This window comes from Dermacentor silvarum, chromosome 7, assembly GCF_013339745.2.
Source record: "Dermacentor silvarum isolate Dsil-2018 chromosome 7, BIME_Dsil_1.4, whole genome shotgun sequence".
Taxonomy (NCBI): Eukaryota; Metazoa; Arthropoda; class Arachnida; order Ixodida; family Ixodidae; genus Dermacentor; species Dermacentor silvarum.
The window spans coordinates 5,441,903-5,461,050 of NC_051160.1; the positions used below are offsets into that span (position 1 = coordinate 5,441,903).

The window sequence follows — 19,148 nt, forward strand, 5'->3', positions numbered from 1 at the left end:
CAGAGTTTTTAATATTGCATGAACTCTATGGCGCCGTATACGAGATGTAGTATCGTGAAAATCATGCATGACGCGCGTTCTGTTGTTCCAGTTCAAACTTTCACCGATTTGTTGTATACGACCAGGGGCGTAGCCAGGGGGGGGGGGGGGGGGGTTCAAACCCTCCCCCCCCCCCGAATTTTTTCCCGCAACCCCCCCCCCCCCCCCCCCCCCCACTTACCCGCCCTTTGTTTTCGTCGCTTCGCGCTGACATAATTCATGAAACCGGTGCTACTATCACAATTTCATTCCTGGGCGCTTCCGTTTGGTTGGTAATTTACAGCGAATCATGTCTGCATATGGAAAAAACTGTCACGGTGTTTGTCAAGGCTTTGACACTCTGTGAAGTTTTGGGCGAGAATGTGGCGGCCGCAATCTGAAGCAACAAATGCGGCAGCCGCATTTTAAATGATGGCGAAAACGCTCGAGGCCCGTTTACTTAGATTTAGGTGCACGTTAAAGACCCCAGGTGGTCGAAATCTCCGGTATACATTTTCGCCGCTTCCCTTCAGGTGCCGGTTAGGCCGCGCTCGCGCAGGATCTTAGGCTACGTTCACACTTGGTCTCGGAGCTGTCGGAAGCGGCAAAATCTTGCAAAAATCTGCCCGCCTAGGCGGCAAAACAGGCAGAAAAACAGGCTGCGAGCCAAATCGGTCTCGGGCCGATTTTTTCGCCATGGCGAAGCGGAAACGCGGCGGAAAGTCGTTCTGCTTCACTGGAAGCTACACTAGCATGTAAACAACCGGTCGTAAAATTGAAACATGGCACCAGAAGTGTATAGGCTGTAATGCTGATCGACGCGATCAAGAACCAGCCCTTGCTCTAGGACAAGAGTGGCAGTACAACGTACTGTCAGCAATACTCGCGATAGTGTATTGAACGTCGCGCGACCGGAGGTGCCGCAACGAAGCCTTGGCGTGGCCCAACTTCTCGCGCTCAAAGCCAGGCGAACCCACCACCGCCGTTTCCGAGGTGTCCGCGTCTTCCGTTTATTCATTGTCCATTTCTAGAAAACAAGTAGGTAGAAGTGTAAAAGCCATTTCTTCTTCCACTTCCACGGCAGATTCCTCGTTGGCGCTCCATAATTCTCCTCGCACGTATACGGTATGTTGCAGAAGTCGCGGGGTGCTTTTCTCGTCGCGACGATAGATTGGGAGCGTAGGTCTCACGTAGGACGCGCAGGCTTTGGCGAGCCCCAACACAAGGGCCAGCCCGGGTTTTAGCTGTGGTGTTCCCGTTGCCCCTTTGGTGTCCTGGAGGCGCCGACAATACGAAATGATGAAATGTTATTACAACTTGTAAATAAAAGCTATTAAAGAAATATTCTCACGCCTAGGCACCAACCTGTGACTCAGCGCTACCGCGCCCGTGTGCGGAGAATTACGGAACGCCAACGAGGAATTTACCGAAGGTCGCAGATGAAACGCGAAGTTGTGTAAAATGATCACTTTTGATGACGGTACGTGGGTCAAAGAATGAACATACCGCTCGAAATAATGCGATAATGAGCGCCACCACGCCGACAAAATAACGTACGCAGACGAGATGGATCTGGACGAAAACGGCAGCGGCGGCCGCGGTAGCCGCGGCGGTAGCAAAACAAATGTGAACTTGGACAGGCGCGGAAAAAATTTTCAGGCCGCTTTGGCCTTTCCGCCCGATTGCCGCTTCCCAAGTGTGAACGTAGGCTTAAGGCCCATTCACACTTGCGACTAGGCGAGGTCGCGCGACCAATTGCGACTGGCGACCAGAAAACTACTCAAGACGAACGACGTTCACACTTAAGGCTCATTCACACCGGCGACTTGAGGAGGTCGCGCGACCATTTGCGACTCGCGAACAAAAAGCGACCGAAGGCGACTGATGTTCACACCGGCAAGCCCGGCTGAGCGCGACCTGCAAGTCGCAATCCCGGACATTCTCGTTCTTCAGCGAGAATTCTAGGGATCTACGCAGTCAGCGCGCACTTCGCTGGCACTATGTAAATTGGTTTCGCGTTCCGGCAACAGCCATGCATTTTGTTTCGAGCGATGGCTGGATTTTGATTCGAGCGAACAGGAAGACGCCGTCCCTGTGCTGATGTGCTCCGCCGGGGTGTCAGCTGTGGCAGCGCGGAAGCCTCCGAAGAAAACGCGACGCTCGTGGGTGCGCCCGTGCCTCCGCTCGCGTGAAGTGACCGGCCACGCAAGCCGCCTCCTGCCCGAACTTTGTGCGCATGACAACGAGTATTATCGAGAGAGAGCAAGTCGTAATTTCTAGTTCGCATTGAGTATTATTCGGTGCGTAATATTAAAGCAAAGCTGTTCACCCGCTGTTCACCTTTGGGTGGCGTGCTCATCCAACGAACGGCAGCTGGAAAAAGGGTTTGTGTTGTGCTTTCTTTTCCTGCTGTTTAGCTTCCAGCGAATGCGACCGCGTACATTCGACACGTTGCTGCAACTGCTGCGTCCCAGAATCGCAAGGCAAGACACCAATTACGGGCCTGTAGCCTGCATATCGTGACGCGGGCATTGCATTTGGCGTGGACGACGACACACATCACTTTCGGCGCGGCGCTGATTGGTTGAGCAGCTTTGCGACCACGGTCGCGCGACTGAAAAATCGCGCAGTGAGCGACTGGCCCAAAATGGTCGCTTTTCGAGAAAAGCGACCATTTGCGACCATTTGCGACTGGTCGCTTTGCGACCAACTTGGTCGCGCGACCACTGTCAGTCGCCGGTGTGAATAAGCCTTTACAAATGCGACCGACGAGTCGCTAAACCGAAATGTATCACGATACGCCGTTCACGTCTGCTTGAAATGTCATCGCCGCGTAAAATAAGCGTCAGCGTATACGGACGTCCTGTTCCTTCGCATCTGATTGGTCGAGCTGTTCTGCGACTGCGGTCGCGCGCGCGACTGAAAAATCGAGCAGTGAGCGACTGGCACGAAACGATCGCATTTCGAGAAAAGCGACCATTTGCGACTACTTGCGACTGGTCGCTTTGCGACCAACTTGGTCGCGCGACCTCGCCTAGTCGCAAGTGTGAATGGGCCCTAAGTCTGCGCGAGAAACGTCTCTTGTTTGCGATTGCGCCCCTACGGAAGGCTGGTAATTACTGTTGTGTCGTTGAATCCCAAACCAGCAATTACGGAAGGCTGGTAGTTGCTGTTTTGTTGTGGAATCCCAAACCAGCAATGTACACACGTAGGGGTTGATGACAGCAGTGAAATTCCACCGACCCGCAATAGAATGCACGAAACAGACAGCCGACAAGCATGAATTACTGCTGTGCGCAGTACAGTGTAAGTAAACTCTTGTTGCAGGCGCTGACAGTTCTCGTCGGAGTTCACGCGTCCTGAGAAATTGATTATGTGCACTATGTACTGAACAACACCGGAGTTCATTCCTGCATCACTAGTACACCAATCAGTCGAGATTCTGTGAGGTACAAAGCCGCTTCCTGTTTGCACCGGCGTAAGTGAAGCAGAAGTGAGTTGCACGCACTACTTAAAATGCGTACACATGCCATATCTATGCTGTGAAATATTCTGTACAATTCTGAATCTGTTGACGTAAAGACAAATGACGGCTGCACGCTCGCACACAGCGGAAGACACAGCGGCCCATGTATTTGCCGCAGGAAATGCAACCCTCTCGTATGAGGGAGCAGGGCGACGAAAGCTTCGAAAAAAAAAAAAAAAAAAAAAAAAAGCCTTACGCGTTTTTGCGCGTATTTAAGTTTTCGAGCGCAAAGACGCAGCGAACAAGCTATTGCTATGGGAGTAGGTATAGCCTGGTCACACGTGCATTTTCACGCGTATAGCCGTCCTTGACTTGTGAAACGCACTTCGCCCCGACGAGGACGACGCCATCTACGCTTAACGGAAATTAACAATTAATGATGTCTTCTCCGATCGCACGGGTCGTCTCAATGATGCGTTTTCGAAGGCTGGTCCATTCAGTGGCGCGATGAGAGACCGTTGCTCCAAACGCCCACTGTACCTGTCGTACTTACTGTATTTACTGAGCTTACTTTACTTTTTACTTAATTTCTTCACAAGCACACGCACACGCGAGAGGGGGGGGGGGGGGGGGGGGGGTCCCATGTCTTTGATATACATGTATAGAGTCTGCTTAAACTACCGACATTTGTTATCGATCACGTGACCTAGAGGAAAGCAGAAGCTTGCCCCCCCCCCCCCCCCCCCGAAAAAAATTTCTGGCTACGCCCCTGTATACGACGAAAACGCCGTCATTGGAAGCAGCCTGCAGAAAATGCAAAAGAAAGAAAGAAAGCAAGAAAAGGAAAAGAAAGCAATCAAAGGTCGCATCATGCAACAGGCTCCGTCGTACGAAGAGTAAGCGTGCATGACGCGCCATTCACACTTTTCCTCGCCTGCGTATGCGAACACCAGCATGGGAAGCATAATTAAGCAACGCACGGGAAGCGCTCGAGACGGCCGGATAGCAAAGAGAGAGGGAGAGAAAAAGACACTTCCGTTGGGAAAGCTCATGCAAACAATACAAGTACACAAGCCTGCGAGATCACGTCAAAAGTACCCAACACATACCCCGCCTTTTCCGGGATATTTCACAGCCGTAAAGCGATACAATCGTAACGTTCCAGGCGGCACATAAAAGAACGAGTAAAGTCTTCGATTACAGCAAAGCACACTACACGCGCCTAATATACAGGCGCACCGGACGGAGAAACAAGCTCACCCATCTATAACACACGTGACAGCGTAGGAAAATGAGAGATATGCGAGTGCCCGCATGCAGCAATCGTGACACTCGGTTGAGATCTTACCTTCTTCGTCTTCGGCGCGCCTTTGCGAAACAAGTCGGTGAACGTCATCATAGAGCTTCAAAGCTATAAACAGAGGCTCGGTGAGCGCGTCAGAAAAGGCTCGTCAAACGTGCAGGGTAGTAAAGGCTTCGGCGAGTCGAATTGCTCAACGAAGGCGACAGTCTTCAAGCGACGTATAGAAGATGCAGATGCTGTAGTCGAAGAATAGTCGCACTTTTCTGGGAGTTCGACTAGTACAAGTAGAATTGACCGAACGAAACTCCGATTAGAATTAGAAGCAGCGCCAACCAACAAGTGGTTTATCGACGAATCTGAGTCACAAACAGGACGAGCGTGTCTCGGACTGCACAAAACTGGGGACCGAGACGAACATCAATCGACGCACGACAGGACCAGACGTTTGCATGCACTTCACGCAAAGGAGTCTGAAGTTGAAGTAAACAACCAGCCGTCAAGATCCCAGTGCCGACGAGAGTGAGAATTCTTATCGACTGCAGAGCCGCCTCTCAGACGCGCATTCAGCGAGAAAAGGCTGTAAGGAAACGAGCTGAATCAACGGTAACCGCGGTTCTGTATACCATGCTCTGCACGAACTGTTGAGAAAGCGAGATACACGGTACGAGCTTCAAGAAGCAGCGGCGAACAGCTAAAGCGGTGCCGACGAAGTTCCCGTATGGTCTGCACCGGCGCGCGCCAACGCCCCGCCGACAAGCCCTGGGGATCTCAGCGGGGATCGGAAACTGGAGCGTGGAGGCTCCAAGCAGGGGAACGCCGAGCCGCGACCGCGTCTGCAACAACCGAGAGAGTTGTTGCGGTGACGGCCGGGAAAAGCGAGGAGTTTGCTATACGGCTATCCACAAGGTGGTGCCTCGGTGCTATCCTTAACGAATATTCCCAGAAGACGGGAAGAAGCTGAGCGGCATCAACAGGTGATGCTCGGATAGATGCAGTTAGCGATTAACACGTTCAAGCTCGAAGCTATCATTCGGGAGAACACGATAAAGCTGAGATGAGAAATAGACGGGCGATGGTACAGGATCCCGATTTCAGGTAAAAAAAGTTGGAGAATACAGCATAGGGGCTGAAGCACTGGTGATGTGTTCCGACAACTACAACAGGAGGTATCCCAGCAACAATTTTGTTTTAACACTGCAGAATCTCAAAAGGATATATTCGACGATACCTGCGAAGCAGAGTGAACCGCGCCCGTCGATGCACAACTTTTCACGAAGTGCCACCAGAAGTACACATCTGAAGACTCACGCGTAAACCAGTGCTTGCCACAAATTCGGCTCTCTCGATTTCCCAAGACCGCAGGGCGGCGACGGCGAGCCACGCAAGGAAAACGACGGGGCAGATCTGAGACGCGACGATGACAAAAGCAACAGGTGGTGCAGACACCATGGACTGACCATCCCAAGTGGAGCTGGCAACGCACGCGCGCCCTAATATACGGGGTGCTCGAGCCACCGCGGTCACTCGGCGCCTGGACCCCGGGGCTCACTCGGAACAAAACATATACATAACGCGCACACCGCACACACTACAACACGGACCCACGGATGCCCTGCCTTGCTGTCCACCGGCCGCACACTCAGGCAACTCCTCGCGCGTTGCACTGGGCGACGGAAACTGCGCGCGCGTACTTTCGCGCACATAAACTACGCCGGCGCTCTTTTTTTTCTTTCTCTCGCCGACGCCGACAACGCTAGGACGGCCGGGAGGAAGGAAACGACGCGAGGGGCCCCGTTTCTCAGGCAACGCCGCGCTGCCCACGAAACAGCGGCAGCAGCCGCAGGATGCGGAGAGGACCGCCTATCGCCCCAAGCGGGAAAGCGCGGCTCTTCCCCGCGCCGTGCCCTCTATTTTTATCGCTAAGGCAGGCAATAAGTTCGACGTGCTGAGGGGGGAAGGCGGAAGAAGAGAGAGGAACAAGCACCAGGTCCTTCCCAACACCCTGCTAACACACGCACACACACATGGGCGGGTCAACCCCCTCCACCTCCACGCCTCCTACCAGAACATCTCCCCTCCAGGGCCTACGACCTCAAAGATGCGAGGAAAACAAGGTTGGCTAATGAGCACTGCAAGTGCGCTTCTCCACTTAACGGGAAAAGCCATCGCGCGGCAGGGAGAGGCTTTTAACTAAACGACGGCCAGGCGCGTGCCTTATTCATCTGTATATATGCGTGCGGACCTCGGGAAGTGGTCGTTTTGGAAGAGTCGCGAGATCCGTTCTGCGGCTGTTTTGTTTCGCTCGCTGCCTGTTGCTATATGACCTCCCCCGAGAAGAGGTCAGCCGAGACAAACAACCGGGCGTGCCGTGAATGATGAAAACGAAGGCTTTAATCATAACACGGGGTCGTTCCGTAACCGCGCTGAGAGCTAGCGGTACCAGAAAGTTGCACATGAAACGATGCTATTAGGAACGAAGCAGCACGTGTGCGTAATGAATTACACAGCTATAAGGCAACTCCATCCCCCGCCTTCACCATTCCCCAGAAAACATTTTTTCCTAAAAGAATAAAACAAAACGAATGAATTCACGGCGAAGAAATGAACGTTATCATCACAATTCAAAGGGACCGTGCACATGAGTACTGCAGGAGCACAACATTGCTTCTACACTGAAGCCTTGTTTAACAAAATAACAATTTTATGATTTTTTTATTTAAAGCGCTTTCGATTCCCTGATGGTGTATAGTGCATTAAATACCACCAAACAATGAAGGGAACACATCTCGCACAATTTAACGATATTTTCATTTATTTTCTCGTTAAAGGCCCGGAGGTCATTATACATATAAGGGAGGCTTCATTCTACGTAACAATTAACGCGACTCATTTTCAGCGAAACATGCGTAAAATATAGGGAACTATCGGTATACGGGTTTTAAATATTAAATTGTATCGTCTAACGTCCCGTAACATGCGTTCCGTAAAGAGACACGCCGTCATGGAGAACTCCGCGGTAATTTTTACCACCTGGGGTTCTTTAACGTGTACCTAAAGCACTGTAAACGAGAATTATCTCATTCCCCCCACGTACGCGTCCACTGCGGTCGGGAATCGAGCCCGCGACCTCGTGCTCACCAGAAACATGGTTCGTTTTCAGCAAAATCTAGACAAGCATGCGCCAATAAATCTTCCCATCACCACGCTTGGCAAATCAGTTCTGGGGAAATCCGCAGGGTATGTTTCAAGAAGAGTAAAAATTATCAACCATTCAAGACTAGAGCACGAAGCTGCAATATTTTCCCACTTCTTGAAGCTCCCTCCACCCGTCAGATTTCCACAGCTATAGGACTGATGAATTTGATCTGACGTTCCCATCACTGCGCAGACGACAGCGTGCCCAGAGTGGGGAACACGGTGGTGATAATATTACTGCGTGATAATATATTAATGCATCACCACGCTTAACGAAGTGCGGGAATGAGTAAGCCATCAAAGAAAGAAAAAACGCTTAACCATGCACTCGGCCGCGCAACGCTTGAAACAGCGAAGATGGGCGATCGTGGCCCAGCATTTCCGGAAGTGAAAATGCTGGGCTACGGAAGTGAAAATGCTGGGCATTTTCCGGAACCTTTAATCTTATTACTCATGATGATGATAATTTCTTTTTACGCGTCTCGGACTTGCGGCTGTCACTGCGCGTTGTATAGCGCAGCTTGCAACTCCGACACCGCGTTCCAGTGCCAACACCGCGTTCCAGGAGACCCGCTCCGTGAATGCGTCTCTCTCTCTCTCTCTCTCTCTCTCTCGCTCTCATAGCGCACAAAACTTCTTCACCTCGCAGAGCACGAGCGTACGAACGCGCCAGCTGTGGACGAAGACGAGGACGCTCGAACGCAATCATATGATTCGCATAAATGCATGTTCTGCAAGCGTGGCTGTATAGCCTAGTGGTTACGACGCTGGCTTTGGAACCGGGGGCACGGGGCTCGAATCCTGCCTAGGAAAGAAAGCTTTTCTTTCTTGGTAGTTTCTTGATACGCACCAAAAATTACGGCTGGCCTTAACAGCTTCGCTGTTAAACATATACAAAAGTGAGAACTAAATCACGCGGATCAATGTACACGCACGAGTCAACGATCCAACCCGCGATCTCGGCCTCCTCCACAACCGCGGCGAGCGAGCGTTGCACCTGCTGTGTAGGCTTCTCTGCAGGATACGTGGGCGCGGGTTGTGACATCATTAGCGCGAGACACGCGCTATCAGCGTCGTCGACGAAAGGGCGTGAATAAATAATTGCGAGCCGCAGAGACGTTCCCCCCCTCAACCGCTGTTGTCACGGAGCCAAGACTACTCGTGCGTGGTCGAGGTCATGTGGCGAGCCGACAGAACGTGCGACGCTATATATATATGCAGAGTCTACATACTCGCCCAGTGAGCGATAGCGGTGACGTTCCACAAGACACAAACGACAGAGTGCACTAGCTCCTGTCAGGCACTCTGTCATGCATTCAGGTGTCAGTCAGCGCGCGTCTACGGATTCGGTTCCACAGCGCTGTTCTTTGGCAAACACTGAGATAGAACAGCGAATACAGGTTGTCTTTCTGAGACGCGCCAACCGTGGTGCAAACGGGGCCTTTCGGACCCTTATTGTGCAATATCAAATATAACAAGAAACGAAAACGAAATTAAGGATTGTGTAACGACAGGTGGAACGGTAATTGGCTGGCATAACGTTAAGTGATGTGCAGGAAGACAGCCGTATTGTTTATAACCGAACGCGAAACGGGAGCACCACCGAGCTTTGAGCGAACGTGTAAAAAAAAAAAAAAAAAAAAAAAAAAAAAAAAAAAAAAAAAAAAAAAAAACTAATCGATTTCTTTTTATTGTAACGCCAGTTAAACTGCAGGCCCGTTACAATACAATTAACTCAGAAGTGCAGCCAGGCCATGTAATGAGTACAACACATAACCGGCGCTCTGCTGGAGCAAAACAGAGAAATAGGTGGTCCGTCGAGTCAAAACTATGAGGACAGAAAACCACGCCGAAAAAATATGAAGGGAAAGAAAAGATAAAAAAGAAAGATCGTCACAACATCTGAAAATCATTCAGAGAGGGATCGAATGCGTTCACAATAACCAATGACGCTAGAAAGCAAAGTGTGGATAATCTTAATATTGATACATGAAAAGCCCGCGAAATGGGCAAAGCAGCGAAGTGGAAATTAAAGGAATTTCTTTTTTTGTGTGTGTGTGTGTGAGTGGCTTTGGGCCACGCACACAGAAAATAAATACGCTTAATTTTCCAACCCACTCGCGTTGGTTTAAGGCGTGCGAGAACCTCCTCTGCTTTCGTGGCCACGGAAACGACATAAACGCTGACCGAATCGATATGCCAGCGCAGTGACCGCAAACAGCAATATGTGTGTTTAGATGCTTCCATAGCTGGATTTACGCAGCGGATCTCTCTGCCCTTGTATTCAAGGACGACCTCATACTATAGCAGTAAAAATAAAGAAAGAGAGAAAAAATAAAGACGACAAAGCAGGCCTGTTTACGTACGCAGGCCAAAGCTGTGGCGAAACCGAAAGAGTTAGCGAAGGGTCGCGAGGCATGGCTAACGACACAAGGGCGACGATTTCCTTTGCGAAACCGCCTTTCGCCGACCACTTAGAAAGCAGTAAATCTCACACGAAGAAAAGGCAGCAGTGTTGCGAAGTCGGACCGCCAAGTCCGTAATGGTGTATACCGAAACCTTGCAACTTTCTGCGCGCAGAGTGCATTGGCTCCTCGACACGCGTATTGCGCAATTAACCAGAAAGAAAGAAGCTTCTCTTTCTTCAGTCTAAAGCGGGAGCCCCACTGAGCTTTGTGCGAACGTGTAAAAAACCTTGAAAGACGCCTTTATGCTGCATCAGATAAAGTAATCGATTTGTTTTTATTGTAACGCCAGTTAAACGGCAGGCCCGTTATAATACAATTAACTCAGAAGTGCAGGCCACGGTGTCTCAGTGGCCACGCCATTCGGACGATGTGCTCTAGGTCACGGGTTGAATTTGAAGCCGTAGATACACCCTGTTTCGATGTCGCAAAATGCAAATGCGACCATGCACTTAATTTAGGTGCGAGTTAAAAAACGCCAGGTGATTAAATTAATCAGGAGTCATTCAGCGTCTCTCGTGTCGAAGGTGTAGCTTTGGGACGGTGCTTAAGCCCGCTCGATCTCACTTTCAATCAATCGATAGACAAATAGATCAACTATTTTGCTAAGCCAAAGCTTCATTTCTCTAAAATGGGCACCGACAGTCTCAAAATGGGGATGAGAAAAGTTCACACGGCCAAAACGACCACGACCGATGACCTCACTCGTTTGCGTCAAAAGAGAAACGATGACACAGGCTACGCAACTTGTTCGACTTGGAGCACCTCCTACACAGAATACGCATGCACGCAAACGTAGAAATGAGAAAGCACCAACGCGACAACCATCAGAATAGAAGATTCGAAAAATGCGGGGGAAAGAGCTGAGAAAATTCCACGAACGCCGGCGCAAAGCCTAAAAGAACACGCACACAGCCCACACTTTCCTTGCGAACTAGCTATACGACCGGGGAACCGGTGCGCGCTTCTGCGCTGCCATGGGATCCCGCTCGCACACGGCCCACACATGCACACGCGCGCGTGCGTGCACATCCAAACCGGTGCGAACGTTTGATGCTCGCTGTTTTGCAGCCGCGCGCGTTCAACCACCGCACTGCCGCCGCCGCTTGACTCACACCCGTCGGCGCCCAGGCTACGTAAATATTGCACTTCGAACGCGGTCGCCACACACGCGCGGTCTCAATAAATGCGGGCAGCGCTGTGAAGGCAAGAGCCGTGGTGGCCAACTGTAACACATAACTGCACTTGACCCCTCAATGCCCGACGTATCATTTTTGATAAGCTCATTTCGATACCTAAAAATGCTGACTTAAGCGAATGAAAGTTAACGCAAAGCACATATTTGCGTTATTGATATAGTGAAATGTCGCGGATAGTTCAGCGAACCAATTACTACATTACATAATTTATAACTCAAGTACCATTCCACCGTTCCTTATTTTCTTTATTATTCGTTGGCACGAAAGTATGCTCTCGATAGCAAGACATGAAGGGGATCAAGTTGCTCTAATTTTCCTTGATATCTGGAATTGGTATTTGGACTTTCTGGGTTACAAGTGATCAACAGTGGTAGAATAAGAGGATGTCTCAGCGCTGCAGCCAATGTTTCAACAAGGGGGCTAACTTCTTCGGGGGGAGCAAGTGACGAAGAGAAGTCCATTTGTCGAATTTGTTTGTTCATGTTAGCTGCTCAAAATTCGGGAAGGCACGTACACGGATATCTAGAAATGAAATAGACAGCGACGGGCGCTGGTGAAAAAAGCATACGAGCGAGAATGCGCGCTTTCACCGTCGCTCTGCCTTTTTGGCCTCTTCATCAAACACTGTCGCAGATGATCTCGCCGAGATCTCTAACGTTGTGGACTGAACAGCGGAATGTCATGTGCTACATGTTCGCGTCCACGTTCCTTATTGTAATTCTTACTTATCGATCTAACCCTTGGGCACACGCTGTCCAAATCTAGTGACGTCACGGTGCGCATGCGCGATAAGCTTCAAAACCGTGTTTCGATTTTGCGTCTTTCCTTGCTTACCAAGGCTCCGCAAGACTGGCGTTTTTCGTATTCTTAGAAGTTGGAGCCGACAGACAGAAAGTGCATCTAGACATTAATAAATAACAGGTAGTATAACAAACATGATGCAAAACTAAAGAATAATTGCTAGCAAGTGCAGTTAAACAATCGCGCACTTAAAACGAACGAATGTTCTCGGCTATGGAATTCCAATGGTCTATATACTTTGCAAGGAAACAAAAAGAACTGTACTTACTTGTAAGTACCGTTCGTAAGTCCGTGCGCAGGTAACTGGACAAAACATAGTTTGCGTTGTACGTTCGCATTAAAGCAGCCATTTGAAGCCATATAATATTAGGTGGGGTGATGAAGTTAGGAAATTTGCAGGCGCAACTGAAATCAGCTAGCGCAAGACAGGGGTAATTGGAGATCACAGGGAGAGGCCTTCGTCCTACATTGGACATAAATATAGGCTGATGATGAATATCGTGTATAATTGGATATGGATGTTTTGAGATCTTTTGTGTTTTGTTTGCCTGTTTTAATATGGATTAGGCAAGTTTGGATGAGTATGCCATCTAAGGGATATAGCTTGTCAGCCATGTAACGTGTAGATGCGATTTTTTTCTCGACGAAGCACTAAGCCATATATTCCTAATACGAACTGCATAAATATTCGGCGAAAACGGGCAAGCCGTTTAGGCTATAGAGTCACTGATAAAGAATTCCTTATCGATGCAACATTCGGTACATGAAGAAAAAAAGAAAAAGAATGAAAGAAAGCATTCAACTTAATGTGTTCCAATTTTGCCTTTGCTTTTTGGTCAAGTTCCTCGCAATGTGTAATTCATGATTTCATGTTGCCTTAATTGTGCGTGTAACGTATATGAGACGTCTTTTTTTTTTTTTTTTTACGGTGTTTTCTTTCATAGTCGACCGTACTGCACATTTTGTGCGAAATGAACTCAAACTCCGTGGACTTTATGTGTCGCCAAATAGGTTGTTGCGGTGCCAAGCTTTGCAACACGCTGCACCGTATTATCGAGACCACGCCCCTGTCATCCTTGTCCATACTTCTCTCCGCCCCAGCCCCTCTTGCTCCGGTGTGCCTCGACATACACCGCATGCTTCGTATGCACTATTCGGTTTTACTACACTTTTTTTTTATTTCTCCTTTTTTTTTTTTTCGCTATTGTTGACTGTTCGCCCCCGCCACCTCGACAGGCGCGAGGCTCATGTACCTAAAATTAGCTCGCCCGAGTCCACGAAAAAAAAAAAAAATAAAGAATGAAAAATGAAAAATTAAATGGAGGGGCGCTTCGGGCGCTTTACGATGCTTGCGTAAGAGGCCGCCAGTTGATCACGGATGCGACCTCTTGGGGCAGCCGCTAAGCAGAGTGCAGAACCGAAAATTTTTTCGTTCCGGTTTTCGTTTTGGTTCACTGAAAACGGTTCAGTTCCGGTTCAACTCCGGAGCGAAAAAGTAACGGTTCAAACCGGTTCATGTTCATTTACAAAGCCGAAGAATAATGACAGGAAAACAGCGCAAATTTATTTTGTAGAAGAACGCGATGCTGCTGCTAAGTTGCACCGAATAATTACACCTGTTTGTTCTTCAGGCCGCACGTAGTTATAAAAGAATTATGCAGATGCAACGTCAACGCTGGAACCTATGTGAAGCGAATCTATAAGAAGCTTGTTCGCATTATTAATAGTTTTCCTCTATTGTTTTATATTCTTGTATAAAATGTGCTTTGTGTTCTTTTTGTTGTTGTGAATTGCCCTTCCCCTCTGAAAGTACTCTGTACCGAGGGTAAAATGAATGAATGAATGAATGAATGAATGAATGAATGAATGAATGAATAAATAAATAAATAAATAAATAAATAAATAAATAAATAAATAAATAAATAAATAAACGAAGCTTTATTGAGGAAGAGCGAGAGAAAAGAGAAAAGAGAAAACGCAGAGAGGTCCTCTAGTCTGCTACTCTGCTCAGGGGGTAAAGGTGAGAGGAGAAAAGTATGAGACTTTAGGAGTAATGATAAGGACAGGGCAGTAGGATGCGAATATTTACACGTTCGTGTTCGGTGGGCCTGCTCAGAGCCTCGAATCGAGGATTGTGTTAACTAAATATTCTAAGAGAGCCTTGATGGCTCGCTTCAATGATATGGCAGGTCAATATATGGCCCAGTAGAACTTTTTCACTGAACGGTCTGTAGTTAAGTGGCGCTAAGGAAGAGACTGCCGTTCGAAGTCATATTGGGGCCAAGCAGCAAGTATACAGAGTGTCCCAGCTAACATTAGCCAAGCTGTTGAAAGGGGAAAAAAAATCTAAAAAATCCCGGTACAAAATACGAATACAAGACTTGCGATGTTAAGTTAATTGTCAGAAGTCTGACGACCAAAAGACGAAGGTTTTAAAGTCGTATCTTGCACCGTGTCTTTTTTTTTTCAACAGCTTGGCTAACGTTAGCTCGGTCATCCTAAATGTGCTCGACTGTCTCAGGTACTTATCAGGCATCACATTCTGGCGAGTCCACGCGTGCGATGCGTTGCAAGTATTACTTTGTTAAAACAACATGTAGTCTGTCCGCTGACGCAATACGCTAATAACCGAACAAACGCTGCTACTTTTAAAACACTCGGGAGTCCCTTTAGCTTAGTACTTAGTACCACATCCTTAGCATTCACTTAGTACCACATCCGAACCCATTCCAGTGGATTTTGAGTGTTAATCTTTTTTTTTCGATGACTCATTGTGATTTTTGCTGAATCATGCTCATGACTATGACTTCTACCATCATCCTTTAGTGCTTCCTTCACTTAGTGCACACGTCCGAACCCATTCCGGTGGTTTTTGAGCGTTTTAATCTTTGTTCGCTGAGTCACTGTCATTCTTTCCAGAGTCATGGTCATTATTGAGTCTTTATTGTATTCTACTGTCATTATCGTTAATATCAATCATACTTGCACCCATTGCTATCATTAATTCTCGATTCGTTGCCACTGTGTTTTTCGACCCATTTTCCGTCTTTGTCGTGCTAATTATCAGAATTTAGTGGCTACTACGATCATTTATCGATATTTATATTTCTCGTGTAATTACCTATCGATTGATATACGATGATATGGGGTTTGCAATGATCTTATTGAGTTACCTATTTTTGTACATATTTCTTACCGATTTTTTGTCCGATTGTTGACACCACCTTTCCAAGGTCAGCCAAAACGAGACATATAAGCCTTTCGCCTTAATATCACTGGAAGCTTGTGGGTATATAAAAATGAGGTAGCTTAGTTGAGCCACAAGTGTATGCACTCATGTGGATAAAGAACTCCAGAACAGGAAGTCAACGTGAACCGAAAACCGTTGCTTTTCCTTTCGGTTTCGCTCCGGTGTGAAAAAAAGAAAAAAAAAATTAATCGGAACGTTCTGTAGGATCAGTTCCCGGCTCGAACAAAAATATATTTTTTTCAGGGTTTTCGATTCAGTTCCGGTTCGATATCCTGCCGCTAAGTGCGTGCCTGTTATACGTATTATACGTATGCGTGCGTGCGCGTGCGTCAAAAATATTTTTTCTCTTCTTGCTTTACCTTTTACAAGCAATGGAAACAAACACGATGAAAAAGATACACACCAGACGAATGGGAAACACCCGAAGGAAAACGCCAGTGCCATGTATATTTCCCGGCTTCGCCAAAGCAATTAGTCACTTTCTACAGACAAGGAGTGCCGCCTTCCGAGTTTCTTGGAACACATTCCGCTTGCGTTCACGCAAACAAAACTTGGCGTTGCTATAGAATAACGAAAAAACAGAAGTGGGGCCGGGGTTGAGGGAGTTACTCAACATAGGCGGTGACAGCAGCCCGACGTTCACCCACATTGCTTTTGCTAGTTTTTTTTTTTTTTTTTTTCGCATTTGACTTTTTATAACTCCTGAAAAATCTAAGCCAGTTTTTAGGCGCTTGTGCACGCAGCTTCGGATACTATAGCTCAGCCGGACACTAGCTAGACGCGTTTTAGAGAGAAAGCAGTAATTATTTTTTTTATTTCTTGAAAGAATCATTTTTTTTTTCTTTCTTTTTGTCGATTAGCTGTCTAACCTAGAACGCCACGACTTACTGTGGTAATTCTACTCGCAATGCGTACGTGTGCTTCCCCACGTCGCAGGTCCCGATTTGAATTTCAAACGCTCGTCGACGTTGTAACAGGTTATAAAACTTCTGCGGAAAGGGAACACATGCCCTTGAGATTGGCAGTAGAACAACTGCAGAGTCCACAGCCCCTTAAAATTATTTTAACCGGTCTGTAGATTGTCTTCATCTAGACTGCCTTGCCTTTTAACGCGATAGCGTTAAGGGCCCCGTGTCGCTGAAAATCCGGCGTCGGCGTCGGTGTTGGCGTAAGCGCCGGCGTCTTTGGTCGAAATAATCATGCCCAACCACATCATCTCGAACCACCCTGAACGGGCAGGCCCTTCGCGTGGCACAAGGCGTTAGTGAATAAAAATTGAATTTATTTTTTCTCAAAGTAAAATGCGTCGGAAAAATCGTAAAGTACGACTTAACTACGACTTACAGACATGATAGCGTCGGATTGTAATTTGAATATACGAGAAAAAAGGCCTGATAAGCAGCCAGGGATGTTCGAATGCTATCGCGTTCCACTCTTAAAGGTGAAGCTTAAGCGTCCTCCAAATTTTTGGAGGACGCTTAATACACAGCTGACATGCAGTTCACGCCTCGTAGCGTGCCTCCGAGAGCTGCCGCGAATACGTCGATGAAACAGAGCTACCGTGAGGCCATCACCTCAAGATCACTAATTACCTTATGGCACATATTGCAATTTACAAATTCTAGCCGGGGAGTTCGCAAGGCTTGGGACCAATTCTCAGGATGACACACCAGTTTCGAGATATCAACTCCCGAACTTTGCGGAGAAATGCACTGGCGTTCCAGTTACTTTTGTGCTTCAATGCATAAAACGACGTTTTGTTAAGAAAGTAACTGGAACGACAGTGCATTTTGAGCGCAGGTTTGACGGCGCATATCTCGTAAATGGTGTCATCCACACAATTATTTTCAAGTGGATATGCCTTGCAGTCTCACCCGCTATAGAATTTGTAAATTGCAACATGGCGGCGCATAATTCTTCTTCTTTCTGGGGTTTTACGTGCCAAAACCAGTTATGATTATGAGGCACGCCGTAGTGAAGGGCTCCGGATTAATTTTGACCACCTGGGGTTCTTTAACGTGCACTACAACGCAAGAACACGGGCGTTTTTGCATTTCGCCTCCATCGAAATGCGGCCGCCGGGGCCGGGATTCGATCCCGCGACCTCGTGCTCAGCAGCGCAACGCCTTAGCTGAATGAGCCACCCCGGCGGGTGGCGGCGCATAATTAAGGTAAAGTTTAAAACATAATTAGTGAACTTTTGTTAATTAGTCGATTATGCATTTCAATTTCTTGTGCAAGTAATGTCCACCTCTTCGAGTAGACCAGCTCATGGACTAGAATTATGCTATCTGCCACAGGCAATTAAAAAAAAATTGTTTTGAAAGCGTTCGCTGTCACACCCTGTATATTCGCATATAAAACCATATACAGGGTGTTTTAATTTAGCTGCACCAAACCCATTACTATCATTAATTCTCGGTTCTTGGCCACTTCTCGGGGTTTTCCACCCGTTTTCCCGTTTTGTCATGCTAATTATCATAATTGTTTAATGACTATCATAATCATTGTCGATATTTATATTCCTCATGTAATTACCTATCCATTGATATATAATTTTATGGGGTTTGAATTACGTTAAGGAGTTATTGATTTTTTCGTACATATTTTTCCCGATTTTTGGAACCACTTTTTCAAGGTCACCTCGAAAACGAGACACAAGGCTTTTGCCTTAAAAGAAAATCCCGCACGGCAGTAACCGGCGGCTCGCTTATAGAAAAACTTTCTTCAAGAAGACAGAGCCGAAATGTAATCAAGAATGACTTTAAACAAATTCACAGAGTTACGTAATTTATAAAATCGTCGTAGGAAGCGTGGTAGATAATGTCCCGCTATGATCGGGGAAGAACTTGCCCCACACAATGTGGACTCGTCATGAAAAAATTTCCGAGCAACTAGTCGAGATAACGGCGTAATACCATTGCAGCAGCCGACAGGCGCGACACAGCTCCATATACAAAGGTTGACAACCGTCCTTGGTGGTCGCAGCTGCGGCTCAGCTGATAGGAAGACTAGAATGGCTCCAATTCTTTAGCGTATGCCGCTCTATTGTCTACGGTACTGTCTACCATTGCGCGGTCAAAAGAGACTTACACTAACGCCATTGAACCAAAACGACCAGGAACAATGGAAAAAGGTCATAGCGATCGATAACAGATGATCAAAGTATAACGAGCACAAACAAGGTTGAAGCAAACACGCATGTTTCTTTCAACCTTAGGTGAGTGCTGGCTTTGTTCTCGTCTTTTACCACCCTCGCATGAAACATTTTCGGCTTCCATTATCTATTTTTTTTTATTGCAGCGTAAACCATCCTATCGAGCCCTCGGCAAGCGTACGTTTGGAACGTAGCTTCGGAAAATTGTATATGAAGTGACATTTGTACCTGCGATCAAGATTGACCACAATGCGTTTCACAAATATCTAACACACGGTCATTCTACCAATTTAA

General features: G+C 47.5%; 1 protein-coding gene across 9 annotated transcripts in view; it reads right to left on the reverse strand.

The window, feature by feature from the left end:
* LOC119457474 (calpain-A-like) overlaps positions 1–19,148 on the reverse strand; it is a 155,296-nt gene that overhangs the window by 67,212 nt on the left and 68,936 nt on the right. Inside the window, exon 1 of one of the 9 annotated variants that reach the window (XM_037719050.2) lies at positions 4,833–5,265. The exons of the other annotated variants lie outside the window; for them this stretch is intronic. Coding sequence (XP_037574978.1) covers positions 4,833–4,883 — 51 coding nt within the window. The 5' untranslated portion in view covers positions 4,884–5,265. Of the gene's footprint in view, positions 1–4,832; positions 5,266–19,148 lie in introns of those variants that run through there. 9 annotated transcript variants of the gene reach the window in all.